A 17,528-nucleotide genomic window follows, 5' to 3' on the forward strand; every position below is an offset into this window, starting at 1 on the left:
TAAAGTCTCTTTTATAAATGGCGTCATGGACATGCTATGGCTGAGATTGAGGCCAAGGAAACAGACGTCTACTCAAATTGAAGGAAGTTTCCTTTCGTATGTGTCCTTCAAGGTTATCTTTGTGTGAACAGTGAAACTACTAGCAATTCAGGATTCAGTTGTTTTCTGTAATTTTGGCAGAATGCACCTGAATTTTACATTTCTACAGTTTACAAAGTATCAGAACTCTACATTGATTTATCATGCAGAGATTTCCAAAAATGGGAAGAGACACAGATTTCCTACACAGGAGTATACAGTGATTCCATTCTATTTTTGCCCTCTCTAGCTTTGAAAAGGCTCAAACGGTGTTATATTTGAACTAGAAGAAGGGAATCTTGTATTTCACTTAACTAGCTGGCTTTAATTAGACAACCTCCTGAGACCTGAACCCTAGTGATTTTTGTTGTTGTGAAGAATGGCAGTAAAAGGCTAACACAGACGTCCCAGGTCACCTGAGAGAGGGCAGACCGGGAGCCTTCATTCAAATCACTCAAAGGTACATTTGTCGACTTTTGGCTTTCTAGAGTTTCTAGTTTACTTTACAAAATTCTGTTTCCTTGGTATAGGCTAGTTGTCTAAAATGAGACTATAACATGATACACTGAGACAGGACTGCCTTTGGTGGATACACGGAGCAGAAAGTCCGTGTGAAGCAATTCGAGTCTGATAATCATTACTTTCTACACCGATGAGAAAGAAAAACAACCTTGGAGATTCTTGGCCTGCGGTGGCTCAGAGATGGCCTGACTCAACATTTGTAAACACAGCTATACTTGGGGATGTGCTCGGCCAGCCTGGAAAATAGGGACCCGTGAATAAGAGTCTTCACAGACCTGTGCCTTCTTTGCAAAGTTTTAAAAGTCTAAATAAGAGCACGACTGTACATAAAAATTAGGGTTCCTTATAAGGAACGTCTGGGCTGTTTATATTTCATTTTCCATTTTGTAGAAAGGAAACTAGCATCGAATGTTTAGTACATGTATCTGCTGATGCATATCTAAACATGCTGTGATTTGCAAGTAGAGAGGCAATATAGAATTTTAATACTACTTGATTTTCACTAACTACGATATCTGTTTTTTTTCCTTTTGAAAACTAGTAAGCAAGTAAGCAAGTCCTTGCTATTTAAGAAAATTATGTCTTATGGATAAAAATAAAATTGGCCCAGCTTTTTGTGTGTTTTTTTATATATCATTTATCAAGTTAAAGACACACCCAGATATCTCAGATAACAATCCTTTCAGACAGAAATCTATAACAACATAGAACCAGGGAATCTCCTAATTTGTGTATATACTGTGACTTGAGGGTCAATGAAACAAAACCGACGACACCATTCCTGTCTGACACTGCATCCTTCCATTATTTGGAAAAGAAGTTTCAAATTTAACCATTTTGAGTCAGAAAGCTTAAAAGGGGAACAAATGACAAAACACCATCACCAGAAACATATAGTTGTCATAAGGCTGTTAGTCACAATCCCTGAACTTTTTCTATTACTTTACTTAAATACGACAATCATCAGCTCCAACATAGATTTTTCTAGGACTTTGTAATTAGCCACATTCAACGTTCCCAGCATCTAGCAGAGTCTACAACCCCAGCAACTGTGTGCAGATTGACTTTCTGGCTTTCAATTCTAATACAGATGCTTGGAATAATCGATTTCTAACTCTTCTCTCAGAACACGGAATCCCCATGCGAGAAATGCAGTCTTACCACTGCTTTTTTCCCCCTGATCTTTTTCCCATTCTTTTCCTCTCCCCACTATTGTCTTTGGCCCCCCAGGGTTCGCATTCCAGGGAAGCAGCTCTTGGCAACAGCCCGCCAGGTATGTGGCTGTTGCAGGCACGTGAGTGCAGCCTGCGCCCACTTCTTGCACATCCCCCCAGTTCACCTGCAGAGATGCTGCTGCTCTCATCCTGGTTTCCAGAGTCTTCCTCCTGCCGTCTAGCACAAACCTTCTCTGCGAGTAGACTGGTCAGCGAGCTGCTGCCTGCCCAGGCTCTCAATAGCTGTCTCTGCTGCTGCGGAGCTTTGCCAGAAGGGGTTGCCCTGACACACTGAGCAATACTTTGGCAGAGTTTAAAGACTTAAAAAAAAAAAAAATCCAAACACTTTCACTTATCATCACTGAGGGCTCACAGCAGGCACAGCTGAAGAGGGACACGAAAATGTGTATTTCTCTTCACAGTTTTTCCTTTCCATGACATTAACTCCCTTCACTCCAAAATCATCTCACCTCCCAAAGCCCAATTCACAGCTCCCAATCTCCTGGATGTGAACACACATCCATTTCAAGAAACAAATCACTGGTTTATTTGCCATGCACGTGGGAATTCAATGCAGCCAAAGAATTCGCATTTTCTTGTTCCTTCTCTTTTGTCTCTCTATGGCCCTGACACTCGTTGGGAAAAGGTAGAACAAAACAAAACATACCTTTATTGTTTAACAAGATCGCAATTTTCATGATTTTCAATTAGAATGCAAACCCAGATTGTGTGATTAGCTTCGATTGACAAGTTCTCTTTCTGCGCCACACACAGCATAATATTCATGAGAACTCAGATGGCACAGAGGGCAATCCTCATTATATAAGAGCGTAGGAATGCACAAAGCCATCGACAATCCATCCTTTGTGGAGTCTGTGCACAGCCCTGCAGCAACGCACACCCTGGCATTCCCTACCGTTCTAATTGCTGTGGGGATTCCAGATTCATCCACGGGCCCGATCCCCGGGTAGTGCGGGGCTTTGATGACGGTCACTCGCTTCTCCTCCTCTGAGGATCTGTACAGTGGAATGGAGCTGCCCATGGTGCCGTCCAGAGACTGTGCGTGCTGGGGATATGCCTCGGTGGAATCTGCGGAGACAGTTTGGGGACATATAATGTATTTGAGGCACAAGGAATCATAAATTGATGATGTGCCTCTTGCACAGTGATGCCAACTCTATCATGGGGTTTATTTCCATCACTATCTCTTTTAACCCATTTACCCTCCATTCGAGCCACCTGTTGTTATCATGGAGCTATGTACCCAACAGGATGCTAGCAACAAGGTCCTTGTCATTTTCGGAAGAAGGTTGAGAGGAAGAATAGCATTTGCTCAAAGTCCCAAATAGCATCTGGGACGCCTGGGTGGCCCAGGGTGTGACCCCAGAATCCCAGGATCGAGTCCCACATCGGGCTCCCTGCATGGAACCTGCTTCTCCCTCTGCCTGTGTCTCCGCCTGTCTCTCTCTCTCATGAATAAATAAAATCTTAAAAAAAAAAAAAAGACTGTGTGACCCTGGGGCAGTCACTGTGTTAAGAAATGACTTACAAAAATTTTTTTTTATTGGAGTTCAATTTGCCAACATATAGCATAACACCCAGTGTTCATCCCACCAAATGCCTCCTTCAGTGCCCATCACCCAGTCACCCCAACCCCCCGCCCACCTCCCCTACCACTATCCCTTGTTCATTTCCCAGAGTTAGGTGTCTCTCATGTTTTGTCACCCTCACTGATATTTTCACTTATTTTTCTCTCCTTTCCCTTTATGCCCTTTCACTAATTTTTATATTCCCCAAATGAATGAGACCATATAATGTTTGTTCTTTTCCGATTGACTTATTTCATTCAGCATAATACCCTCCAGGTCCATCCACGTCAAAGCAACTGGTGGGTATTTGTTGAAGAAATGACTTTATATGTATCACCTCATCTTATCCTTCTAGTATGTTTGGCTCTGTTTTATAGATGAGGAGGCAGGAACTGAGACATTAGTATTCTTGTGACATTGCTGACTACTATTATTTAAAAGTGCAGAAATGTCCTCTGAGAACAAAAGATATGACTGGTGAGTATACAGCTGCAATTTCGTAAAAGTAAACTGAAAACAAAGATCACATTAGGACACCTCCACATCCAAAAAAAAAAAAAAGGAAATCTCCACATCCAAACATGTACTTACATGTGAGGGCTTATGGATTAAATAAACGATTTTAAATCATCGGTGTTGATTTTTATTTAAGTAGCCACTATGGCCATAATGTCTTTGCTTTTACTTTAAAATACCAAAACCCACGACTTCTTGCCCCTTGAGTATAAAAATTACCTTAAGCATAAAAATTAGTTGAGATTTATCATGTTCCTGTCTTCATGCCGTGTTTATTAGCTTTTAGTATATTTTCATAAGAAACAGAGAGGACTTCGTGTACTATATATTCCACTTACTCTTAGTTCACAGATATTTATGAAGGTCAACATTATTACCATTCATTGGGCACAATTGATAATATGGCTCCCTGCTTTTTTATACTAAATTTCAAAATTTTGGTGAGCAAGAATGATTCTTGACATAGTCTGATCCAGTACTCGGAAGGACTCCTTTCTATGTGGATATGGAAAAGTTCTAATGATCCAGGGTAGCTTTAATTGATTACATATATATATGTGTGTACATGTATGTCTATCTATTCATCTCAAAAGCTATGACTGTGTTTTTGTAACAAATTTATATAGAACTTCACAAGTAAGACTTAAAAGGATTTAACTCATCAGTATAAGGGAAAGTACAGTGAGGACCCCTATAAGTTAAAATCTATTATAATATTTATAAGTGCTATCACTATTATTATGGCTATGTTCAATTGAGTTTGCAGTCGAAAAGTATTTTCAATCCGTTGCTGATGAAGAATGGTTTCATGTGCCATTGTACATAAAAGCAGGATCCTTTTCAAGCCAACTCTAAATTACGACACAATGTGGTATTTGATTCTGATTTCCCATTTAATCCCCAAAAGGATTTGAGTCAGGAATCATGATGGTGGTATTTCTCCTAAAAAAACAAATATTTTTTAAGCACTTCGTATGTGCAAAGTCCCAGCCTAAGCAAACAGCATTAACTCTCTCTTCAAATGTGGTTCACAAGATTCAATGAATTGATATTTACATGATACAAATTTAGACCTTTATTTTTTTTTCCATAGGTGCACTAACAGTCATTTTTGTAGTCTTTTGTCCTCAATATAAAGTTTCTTTAAGGCAGGAGAGATGTATATATGCTCCTCAGGACCTATCTTGGCACTGGCCGATTGGAATCTGCTCCATGTGTTTAGATAGGGAATTTCTTTCCACGTAGAATGGTTTGTCTACACACTGATATGCTCTAATATGAAAGCCTGTCTGCATTCAAGGATTTATGTATTCTATTTCTTGGGGTTGGAGGGACAAAGTCATATTTATTAAGACAGATAATGAAGACAAAAAGTCAGACTCTGATAATTATTTGGGGAAATATTATGGCCTAGAATAACTTATAGTTTTACTATAGATGTGTGATAATGTATAGCTGTGTAAAAAAATCTAGGTATAATGGGCTCCCATCATAATACTGCACCATGGACTGATGGTTTAAGAGCAACTTCATGGCACAAAGGTATTCTACTTTCTTATACTCTAAAGGAGCTCATTCTAAGATTCATAGATGATCCCCAGGAGCAGCATTAGAGAAGGCACAAGGATATTTAGACTTTTCTTTAATGAGTCTCAGGGCTACATGTAAGTGTAAGACAGGTTTTGTTGACCACAGAAGTTGAGATCCACAGTGAGCATGCTGAATGTTCCTGGGTAAGCTGATGACATCATGTTTTTCAACAAACTGGGTTGGGGGAGATGAGGTCTTGCCTGCTGTCGAAAAGGAAATGGGGGTCAAAACCTCATGTTCTAATTTCTTTCTGTTGCTGGGTGGTGGTAGCCAGAGCACTGGTCCTCTCCTGCTTTTCTGAGAGGTGTGCTGCTGGCAAACTTTTCACGGCCTTCCTCCCTGCTGTCTGGAAGCCTTCCAACCACTCAGCGTCATGGAAACTTTCTCAGCATGAATTCGGATGATGGTTTGATCTGGTTTGATTTTTAGTGTTTTGATTTTTTTTGACATTCTTAAAACTAAGAAATACTTCTGTTACTTTCTAAATAGTCCTAATATATTTTGCCACATAAAAATATCTGTTATCGTATAGTACAAGTTCTTATCCAGGAGGCTTCAAAGAGGTCACAAGTTCCATGAAATTATATGTTTAAAATTTTTCCTTATGAATGTTCAAATGTTCATTTTTTTTTCTAGAGGAGACCTTCTTTCATCCAATTCTTAATTTTCAAAGGATTAAGAACTCTCTATAACATTCAGGGCTCATTACTGAAAGGAACTCATATCCCTGGCCGATGGTCTTCTGGTCTCAGTTCGAAGAGCAGTTTATTACTTTGTGAGGCAGTAGTTTACTGTTTACTCTTTGGTGAGGCAGCCTGTTCCCTTTTTAGACTGTTTTAACTCTTTAACAATTCTTTATTTATACCAACACAAATTTCTACAATGAAAACTTTTCCACAAAAGAATAGGCTCTCTTGAACATGGATGGTATTTGCCATCCAAGGAAATGTGCTGTATGAATGTTTTGGTCATGTGAATTCTCCTGCCTATCTGGCCATGTTTTTCTTTCTACCCCAAACCCCAAATGCCTAATAGCCTCGGAGGTAGATGCAATCATTGTCTTGGAAGAGCTGTATGCCTACTTTTCCAGTGTTGAATCCTCTGCTGTTAATTCTTCCCCTAGGATAGCATCATTAACTAATGGTGTGTTGAATGTTTCTTCCTCCTTTTTTTAAAAAAAAATTACTCTGGTATTTTTCTCATGTGGTTTGTACTTGCTATATTGAAATTGTTATGGAAATCACGACTATCAAATGACTCACCAAGTGACCGGCCATGCTGCATGATAATGCTGGAATTGAGCGAGCCTGGGAGAGAGTAAGCTGAAGGGGAAAATGGCCTTTGATAGTAACTCATTGGACTCACAGCGCCTCCAGAGTTTCCATTCACTGTTATCTGGCTCTGGGAAAAGAGCAAAGACATCCTGTTATAGCACATAGTCCCCTGTAAACATCATTCCTTTAGATGACAATAAAAGACTTTTACTCACATGACAGTAATCAGCTGTCAAGTGTTTATTTACTTTGAAAACTGATGTCTACAGGGATGGGGTACATTTTTTCAATGTCTTCTCTATCTCCCCTTATTTTTGAAATCACTGTCTTAGATGTCAGAGGGCACAGGAGGTAATTAGGAAGAATAGAATCAGCTGACCATTGGGCATGCCACTCTGCCAACAGAGATGCCAAAAGTATCAGTGGGAGTCAGTATAAAATAAACGTGGAGGGTGAATTTGCTTTTATAGTCGTGACGGGTGGTCAGAACATTGTCACACTGCTCTGCATGAGGGATTTGAAATGAATCTTCTTTGACAGGAAGAAGGAGATTGGTTTTCAGGCTTAGGGATATCCTCCAGTGGATGGATGTTTCTAGGCAAGCTGATAATATGAGGAACACAACTGTTTGGATTTATTTATCATGAAGCAATGTATTCCAGAAGAATCAGATTTTGTGATAAAAAAAATTAACCCCGGCTTTTCATCTAGCACTTTATGAGCCTTTTTTTTGTTTATTAATAATTCATTATTTTGATTGCTTTATAGCTGGGTATTTTATATCCCCAGTGATATATCAAGATACTTGTCATATATAAGTTTCTATGTGTTCAGTCTGGTGCTAATAACATAGTAGATATTTAATAGATATATATTCTGATTGAATTGAATTGAATTGGATCAGCTGAGTTCACAGAGGTTGAGCTCACCACTGTTAAGGATGCCTCTCCATCCACAACACAGCATGGAGCATGATGGAGATTACATAATGCATGCGGGTGAGACAAAACGTTAGTGAGAGCATTTAGTTAAAATACCTTACAGCTGAATATGCAAACACACACATGCACATAAAGAACCATCATTTGTGAGCTTTTTCTACTTATTTTAAAACAAATTAAACTTGTAAAATATAGGCCTGAAATGTAGGTAGTCAACTGCATATTTCCATGAATTTTCACTTTAAAGCAGATGTTTTGAAATGACCCAGGAGTTAATTTAATTTCATTGTTTTATAGCCATACCACATCTGTCCTACAATCAACATTCCACTATAATGATTGTGCTTACTGATTAAGTATTTCTCTAAACTCTTGCAGAAACCACTCTCATGTCACAAGCCACCATATATCTTCTAGATCTGCTACCTAAAGAGCACTGGGCATTCAAACGATGTGAGGTGCTGGCCTACCCAAATGCTTCAGGGCCTGTCTGTAACTTTGACGAATTATGTGAGAATATTTTTGCCACCATGTCCAAACCAATTGGTTCTTTGTAAATATAATTGTAATACTATTATTATAGGGTGTTACAATGAATGTTAAAATGTTAAAAGCAGGAGAATTCTTATTAAAAACCATTACATTGGGATCCCTGGGTGGCGCAGCGGTTTGGCGCCTGCCTTTGGCTCAGGGCGCGATCCTGGAGACCCGGGATCGAATCCCACATCAGGCTCCCGGTGCATGGAGCCTGCTTCTCCCTCCGCCTGTGTCTCTGCCTCTCTCTCTCTCTCTCTGTGACTATCATAAATAAATAAATAAATAAATTAAAAAAAAAAAAAAAACCATTACATTAATTTGTTACTAAACTTAGGGAAATTGTCTTGAATCTTATTTTGACAGTTCCAGTAACATTGATTACAGGTTAAAAAATATTTATTTATATTTACTGCAAATAGACTTAGGGTTTCATTGTGCTAAACCAACTAGGAGTTTACTAATGAAATAATATCATAGAATTTTAGAAAATACTTTGTTGTAATACTGAAATAATTATTAGGAAAATCATCTCGTGGAGAATCTAGGTGCAATTTAAATTGCAACTTGAAACTAAGTTCAGTTACAATTAGCTCTGAAGGTGCCCACAAGACTATATGTATGCCTTTTAGGCTCCTGAAGAGGTTTTTTTTTTAAGATTTTATTTATTTATTCATGAGAGACACAGAGAGGCAGAAACATAGGCAGGGGGAGAAGTCCTCACAGGGTGAAGAGTCTTAAGAATAGCAAATTAAATCAGTTAGTACCTAAATTGATATTCTGTCACTGTTCTGTATCTTTGGTTAAAGGCCCTACCATTTTTTAAAGTTTTAAAAGTAAAGAACTATTGAAAATCCAGTAAGACATGGAGAGGCCCAGGTCTGCTGAGCTCCTGGCTGTAGTGGTAGGTGGGGTGTACCCTGGAAAGTGAGGTATTTAAAAAAATCTTTTTTTTCTGTAGCCCAGTTACTAACTGGAACATTTCACAGCAAAGTTTTATATCTAGCCATTGAATGAATATTAAACCCCATCTAAAGCATTGTTAAATATTTAAGAAAGATACTAAAAAGTATCTTTTGTCTTCTGTGATTGCAATGTCCTGAAAAACACAAGGCTTATATTTCTCCATGCATGAAATTTTCAGGTTTATGACCTTGACACAACATAAAGAGTATGTATCACAACTAAAATTTTGTTTATAATGGTGCTTATTTCGAACTTCATTATGAAATTAGTTTTAGAAAAAAAATCCCCCCCTTTTTTTTTGCCTAAAGTGATGTACCTTTCAAAGTGAAGCCCTTATCTACACATTACATATGACTGAAAATCTGTACCTTAAAATTTCAAGTCATTTTAGTCATTCACTAATCATTTATTGGGGACAACTTGTCATATAGACACATTTAAATGATGTCATATGTGTAGGATTTATATATTGCTCTAAGTGGAAAAGAAATTACTGATATATAAAACTGTAAATGAAGTCACAAATTTCTATGCCAGAGTTGCTCAAGAAAAATAATTCCAAAAAATCAGAGGGCTAAATTTCTGCAGTGTAGGCTAAGAGTATTTACATCATTCACACCTGTTAGACAGTTAGGTTCAAAAGATGTAGCTGTTAGTGAGAGAGAAACAAGAATTTGCATCATGTGGTCAACAATTGTTAATGTGAGAAACAAGGCTATATAAACTATTCACACAGGACACACTCATATGAGAATTTGCTGTTATCTACTAGGATTTAAGGCTGCATTAAAAATTTTTGAGAATTTTTAGACTTTCCCTGTAATCTAACCATCAGAATATTATATGTGTATGTATCTAAATTTCTGAGATAATTTCTTCTTTGAGATAACAAAATCTTATCAAGGCAAATCACTGTACAAACTCATTAGCTAGAGCAACATGGTGAAAATATAAATGACTCCAAAATGAGTGAGGAGAATATAGTTGACTCTTTCTCCTCAAAAGAGGCTTATGAGGATGACTGTCAAGGATTTTTGGGATGGACTGTATGGAATTGGCTTAGATATAATTTGCACCTATGTGAATAAAAGTGCTTGGCAGCAAAGATGGCAGACAAGAAATCAATCAGTCCTTGTGTTCGGTGGATGGGAATCTGTATAAAAAGTGGTGCAAGCAAAGGAAGGAAGAATAATTGCAAGCATGGCAGCAGTGGAGATCACGGTGGTGCCAGCTGTCACAGCAAACCTCAGACCCACAGCTGGGGATGGTTTCAGCTACTGAGCTCATCTGGAATGGCAGGGGGTGCTCACTGGAGGGGCAGGACAAGTCGGTAGTGAGACAGCCTGCAGTGTAGATGTGGATAAGGAGGTCAGAAGCAAGGAGAAGGGGTTTATAAAAAGCAGTGAGAGGATCAGGGGTCTGTGCAGCTATGGAGGCCTCAAATCAGCAGGTGGTGGCAGCGACAGTGACTTGGCTGGAGCCACCCTTGAGTAAAAAGTGGCTCAGTTAAAAAGCACCATAGAAGGAAGGCGTGAGGAAGAGGCTTCTGGTGTGCTTTGTCTGTGTGTCTGTGAAGCATTTACCTCCAGCACATTGGCAGTTAAGTTCTGGTTTCCAGGCTGAGTTTGAGGGAAAAATAAAAGAGATATAAATTATCCAGTTAATAAAAACATCTCTTTTTGCAATGTGCCAGAGAAGGCTTTATTCAGCTTTAACATCAGCTGTATTTGCAAGCCTTTAAGGAAGACATTCAAAGGATTAGGTGCCAGCACACAGTATAGAACAAGCATGAAAACATGAAGAAAATGAATCCAATAAGTGTTTTTGGAAATAAGACCAGTTTTCACACGGCACTGCATTGTAATTTTGAGTGGGAGCTTTGAGAGTATTGGCATAATGGAGTTATTCTCTCAGAAGTTTTGTGCTTTGTATCCACGACAGCAAAATAATATCAGGTTGTCTATTGGTTAGAGAATTCATTTCCCTTCAACAGAAAAAACTCTTATTGCAGATTTCTCCTTACCATCTCCCCCCCCCCCCCCACCCGGAAATTGTCCCTAAGATATAAAATAGGTTGCCTCATGTTTTTTTTTTTTTTTCTTGACTTAGAAGTCTAAGGAATGATGAACTAAAAACAATTGGGTGGAAAGAGAATTTTGTTTCCTTTCCACTCAATGACTCTCTTTTTAAAAAAATTTCACTATAAGATACTAAGAGAATTGAACTTTAAAATATCTGAGCAGTGCAAAATAGAGGTACCTGTGGGTGAAAATGAAGTGGACACAAAACCAGCCCCTGATGATGATTAGAAGTAGCCCTAGTTGGTTAGAGCTGCTGCTGGTTTTAAGTCTTAGGTAAAGGAGAAAGAAACTAGAGAAATGAAAGGTTTCATACCTCCAAGGCTATATAACCTAAGAGGCTAAACATGGTGGTGGTGGTGGGGAGGATGGTCTGTGAAAGGAAGAGAGTGGATGGCCCATTACAGGGTTTGTAAGTGTCCCTTCTGACTACTCTGATGTCTAGCGACACAGTCAAATATGATGATAAGCATCAGCCTCATCATGAGTAAATGAAACTCTAAAGCAAAAATTTTTTTCTCGACTCTTTCCTTCCCCTGTCAGAAGAAAGGTTTTTTTGAGTGTTGATGTGGAGCCAGTTGTAAGACAGATAGCCAGAAGTATTATGGGGCATTAATACAAAGATAGGGAATAAACTAAAGAAGACTGTATACATTTAGAAATCTTGCCTGTTAAAGGTTTAAATGGTACTAATTGGTGTTCTTGGCCAGCCATCATTTTAATAACAGTTGATGTCACAGTGGCTATTGATCTCAAAAAAGGTCATAATTAATTCTTTTTCTCAGACTTTTAATTGGATTTTAAAAATCAAATATATCTCTTTCTTTTAGTCATAGAAACCTTAAAAAATCTGAGGAAAAACTATTGATTCTCCTGAGGAAAAATACACAAATTCATATATACATAAAATTCTTGATAAATGTAAGGGGTTCGTGGATATTGGAAAGCACATTCTTAATCTAACAAGTTAAGAAATTCCAATCCTAAAAAAAAAAAAAAAAAAGAAAAAAAAAAAGAAATTCCAACCCTGGATAAAAAGACAGATTTCTTTATTTTATTTTTATTTAATAAGATTTTTGTTGTTGTTGTTTAAACACACTTATTTTAAAGGTGATACTTTTTTTTTTTTTAAGATTTTATTTATTTATGATAGTCATAGAGAGAGAGAGAGTGAGAGGCAGAGACACAGGCAGAGGGAGAAGCAGGCTCCATGCAGGGAGCCCGACGTGGGATTCGATCCTGAGTCTCCAGGATCGCGCCCCGGGCCAAAGGCAGGCGCTAAACCGCTGCGCCACCCAGGGATCCCGATACTTTTTTTTTTCTGTATACAGTTTTAAAATCTCTAGAATTAACTGACAGAAATTTTCAAGTTAGCCAGAACTTAAAATTTTCTAGTAGGAAGATATCCATGTTATTAGTAAATTTTTATAATAAGGTAAGTAAAACTGTATTATTGTGAAGTAAAACTATAATGTTATAAAACTACAGTAATTATAGTTTAAAATGTTAGAATCTTGCTAGAGGTCCAAATGCAATTCAGTATAAAGCTATCTTGGGTGAGGATAGTGTTTGAAGAATTTCTCATAATAATGCAGTTTCACTAAGGTGTTTTCCATATAACATCCAGTCTCTTTAGTTTTGCTTATGCTAAGTGAAAACTTTTTTAGATAATAGATAAATCCTGCCAAAGGATTTGAGTTATATGCTCAGAAGAGTTTTTTCTCTTCAAAATTAAAAGGAAAATCTAATGATTGTAACCCTTACTGGACTAGTTTCCCTACTGTATGCACCCTTTTAGAGTTGATACATGTCAAACACTAAAGCCTACTCTTTCTCTAGAGCCACCATTGTCATGGGTAATGTGATGAATTTATTTGTATAGCATTATGTGTAGGAATGGTTTTTACCCATTCATTTGTTCTTCCAAGAGAGTGCAGAACTATTTCATTTTTTGAACTTTTTTCACTATCTCCTGATATATTCACAATTTTAAGTCTTAACGTATGGGTATGTAACAGATGAAATAACTGTTGGTGAGTCATACCACACTTAAATTGCTTTAGATAAAACTAAGACATCAAGTCTATAGGCTACCTACACAAAAGCAAAAGCTGTGAAATATTCTGTCGTAAAGATGTAAATTATGTCTTAGACTAGTTTTTTATCCTGATCTTATTAATGAAATTCTCTCTTAGACACAGCAGGAGAGAAAACCACATTATACGTGTTTCTCTGGGGAAAATGTGGTAAGAGAGTAGGAAGAAGAGCCTGCAAAGGCAAGAGGAAGTATGTTATTCACCTGGATCACTTAGCATAGGAAAAATAGCTTAAAAGAAGAGTAATTTTTTTCCTACTGAATTTTATGGCAGACAGACAGAGAACTACAGAAAATCATCTTAGTTGTTTTTTGTCTCCATCTTTCAAGACATGTTCAAGTGTTTGACAATAGGCCAAGACTCACCATCTTTTGTTCTTTTTCCCTTATCTCCAATTGTTGATCTATGAGAGAGGAGGGAGCTAGAAACACCAGTTTGGTGCTGCCTGGTTTCTACAAAGAAAAGGCACTTAAACCCCAAGATACTTAACATCCTAAGAAAGAGCACTGGGTTATTCAAAATAGCATTGAATATCTTGGTCCAAATAAATTTGACCCGAAATGCTAAGGTGAAGCTGTTGATGAAAGAGACCGCTAACTCTAGGTTGGGCTCCTTGAGGAACTAAGGAACAAGGAGACTCAGGAAGGATGCGTTTGAGCAATGCAAAAGGTGAATTGGTGGTTTGTATGCCTTGCCAACTCAAGTGCCCACTCTGGGCTGGGAATGTACCCAGAATGTGCAGATAAGACCAGGCATTAGATAATAGGGAATAGTGGGACCATGGTGGGGTGGAGAAGGTATGTTCCTCCTGACAGAAGCCAAATTAAAATGAATGAACTCAGGAGCAAGCAAACAAAACATATACACTATACTTGTAAGTCCTCTGTGGTACTCAGATGGAGAATATGATTTTGAATCATGGGAAGGTGTCATATTTTAAGAACGGTGCCAGAAGATGGGGTTCAAGAGTCAGGTTATATCAGAAAAGAGACACAGTGGAAGTTGCTGGTTGAGCTGTGGATCTGGAGTTAAACTGGGGCAGATCCTATAACCTCAGCTTCCTCACCTGTAAAATGTGGATATTAACTAAACCCTTCTCCTAAAACTAGTGAAAATTAGGTGTGGAAATGTAAGTATGCAGTACAGTATCTGGTGTGTTTTCATAGCTCTCAATAAATGAGTCATTTTTAAGAAATTGAAAAGCTTGGAAGCCACAGGAATGCTTTGCACAAAGCAAAGAGCAGGGTAAATAAACAAAAAATATGAAAGTTGTCATATAGAAAAGGGAGAGAATATCATCTCTTTTGCTCTGTGGGAAGAATATACAGAAGTTAAGGCAGATTATGACTTAATATTATAAGTACTTTCTCATAATTAGACTTGAGAATGGCTTGAGCCCTTGTCCATACCTAAGTGTATTCAAGAAGAGGCTCATGTTCATCGGGTTGGAGGTGCTGTGGAGGAGATCCTTGGTGATTTCTAAATTCTTATCGGACTCCAAAACATGCCTTACTGTTCAATCATTCAAAAACTTCACATGACATATGTTAGACATATGAAGAAATTGCCAAAGACCTGATCAACTAATAGCTTAGCAGACCAATAAAGAAGTTGTGGGAAACTGGTTGGCTGGCCTGATGGCATATATGAGTGAGCTGGGCTGGTACTTACGGGATTGGTCTAGAAAACCTACTCTATATTCTACACCTTTCCTATCATTCCATGCTGCTGACATTTGTTCATGACTCTGCCTTCCTTAATTTATATATCTTGATCCCATGGAGCAAAAGATATGACTTTTCTCCTTTTTCTACGTGACAGTCAGACTAATTTTCCTCTGAGTCTGCACCATATGGGCAGCAACAGCTGTGAAAGTAAGGCTTTGGCAAATGATTGATTATGTTATTTCATAATAGAAGGGTCCAGTTTATCTTCCTGAAGCAAAGGACACAGCATTCACAAATGCCAGGGAAAATATTTAGGGTGTAGCTTTTGCTGTCTTTTCAAAGCTTCTGGCTTAGACCTTCACTTATCTGACATTGAAGAACAATGTGACATTTTTAGCAACAGGATATCTGTTCCCACAGTAACAGAAGGGTAACACATCTCATTTTGTATTCTATTTGTAACTTTGTAAGAAGATGAAAACATATGAAGTTTATAAAGCAATATGTTAAGTTATCAAATATGGAGGGGATCAAAATACCTGAAAGTAGGTTGCTGTTTTCTTCTTAAACCAATAGTCAGACTTTAATGAAAACAACAACAAAAAAATGTAAATGAAAACTTGTACAACACCGAAGTTTCCTTTTCCTTCTTAGTATAGAGAGTTTTTGTTTCGTGGGTCTGCTAATTTCTTGGGAGGCTAATTCTTTATTATAGAACCTATATTGAGCTGATTCATAGAGTGTAGCTTACAGCTCTTGGCATTTAATGAGAGTTCTTGCCAGAATGTGGAATGTAAGTATTTAAAACGAAAAGGTCACCATCGTAAGAGGCCATTACATGGAAAATGAGACTTAAAAATGATGTATATCAGCATAGGCAAGATATGGAAGCAACATGGATCAGCAGATGAATGGATAAAGAAAATGTGGTGTATGCATACAGTGGAATGTTATCCAGTGTTAAGAAAGAAAGAAATCTTGTCACATGAGACATAGATGAACCTTGGGGACATTAGGCTTGGTGAAATAAGCCAGTCACAGAAGGACAAATATTGCATGATTCCACTCACATAAGGTATCTAAGATAGTCAAACTTAGAGAAGCAGGGAGTAGAGTGCTGGTTGCCAGGGGCAGTGGTGTGGCTGGGAATATGGGTTGCTGTTCAACAGGTAAAAAGTTTCATTCATGCCAGATGAACCAGATGAGTAAGTTCTGGAGATCTGTTTTGTGGCTATAGTTAACGATACGGTATTGCACACTTTAAAATTTGTTAAAAGGGTAGATCTCATGTTAAATACTCTTGCTACCAAAAAAAAAAAAAAAAGATAAAAATTGCAACAATGTTATGCCACTTTTTGATAAAGTGCTATGAGAGACAACACACTGTCACTTTGGAACAGAGTGCAGGGCAGATGACATAAACTTTAATCCACTCATAAAAAATGCATTTTTGAAAACAATGTATTTCTTTTTCCCAATCAGATGCAGAGTTTGAAAAAGGGATATTATTTTATTTATTTATTTTTAAAGATATTACTTCTTATTTTAGAGAGAATATGTGTGTGTGTGTGGGGGGGTAGTGGGTAAGAGTGGGGAGCAGAGGTAGAGGGAGAGAGAGAAATTCAAGGAGATTCCTTGAGATCTCGGGCTCAATCTCATGAACCTGAGCTGAAACCAACAGTAGGATGTTAAAAACCAACTAAGCCACCCAGGTACCCCAGAAAGGATATTATTAAAAAAAAAACCAAGAACTACTACATGTTGAGGGATTACTATGTAGCAGGCACTATGCCAAACTCCTTATATACAGTATCTTACTCAAACCTCACTGCAGTGCTATGAGAGGAATGCTTCTATTATCCCCATTTTACAGATGAAGGACTGAGACTCAGGGTCGGGGAATCACCGGATGAAAGGGTTTACAATAATCACACCTTGAAAGGATGTCTCTCTAATTGCTCTTCTAGTGTCTCTTAAGCCCACTCCAAGAAAGTCTCTGTAGCCACTACTAAGTCAAGGGTAAGTAAGCAGGACTCAGCGTACACTTGCCCTATCAGCAGTATTTGCTCGATTAAACATCCCTTCTCCATATAATTTCCTCACTAGGCTTTTAGGATACCACGTGTTCCTGGATTTCCTTCTCCCTTAGGGAATGCTCCTTTTTATCTTCTTTCCTGGTATCTCCTCTTACTATGGGGATGCTCTTAGACTTAGTCCTTGGGCCTCCTGTTTTCTCTGTACTCATGCTCTGGTGATCTCATTCAGTCTCTTGCCTACAAAAACCATCTGTATGCCGATGGCTTATATCTCCAACCTAGACCTTTCACCTAAATGCCAGACTCCTATATTGGACTTCATACTTGGCCCCTCCATGTGGCTATCTAAAAGACATCTCAAACTTACCATGTCCCAAAGGGAACCTCCAATCTTTCTTCAAATCATTCTACCCACAATGATCTAGTT

At 38.1% G+C, this 17,528-nt stretch overlaps 1 protein-coding gene across 43 annotated transcripts in view; it reads right to left on the minus strand.

Moving 5' to 3' along the window:
• Positions 1-17,528, minus strand: part of SORBS2 (sorbin and SH3 domain containing 2) — a 215,651-nt gene that overhangs the window by 65,705 nt on the left and 132,418 nt on the right. For 26 of the 43 annotated variants that reach the window (XM_041751708.1, XM_041751706.1, XM_041751704.1 and 23 more), the window contains 3 exons: positions 10,808-10,843; positions 6,772-6,910; positions 2,731-2,903 (listed from right to left, as the gene is read on the minus strand). In XM_041751708.1, coding sequence (XP_041607642.1) covers positions 2,731-2,903; positions 6,772-6,910; positions 10,808-10,843 — 348 coding nt within the window. The remainder of the gene's footprint in view (positions 1-2,730; positions 2,904-6,771; positions 6,911-10,807; positions 10,844-17,528) is intronic. The other 17 variants (XM_041751707.1, XM_041751733.1, XM_041751734.1 and 14 more) reach the window with 1 other exon arrangement.

The sequence above is a fragment of the Vulpes lagopus genome, chromosome 4 (genome assembly GCF_018345385.1).
Source record: "Vulpes lagopus strain Blue_001 chromosome 4, ASM1834538v1, whole genome shotgun sequence".
Classification (NCBI taxonomy): Eukaryota; Metazoa; Chordata; class Mammalia; order Carnivora; family Canidae; genus Vulpes; species Vulpes lagopus.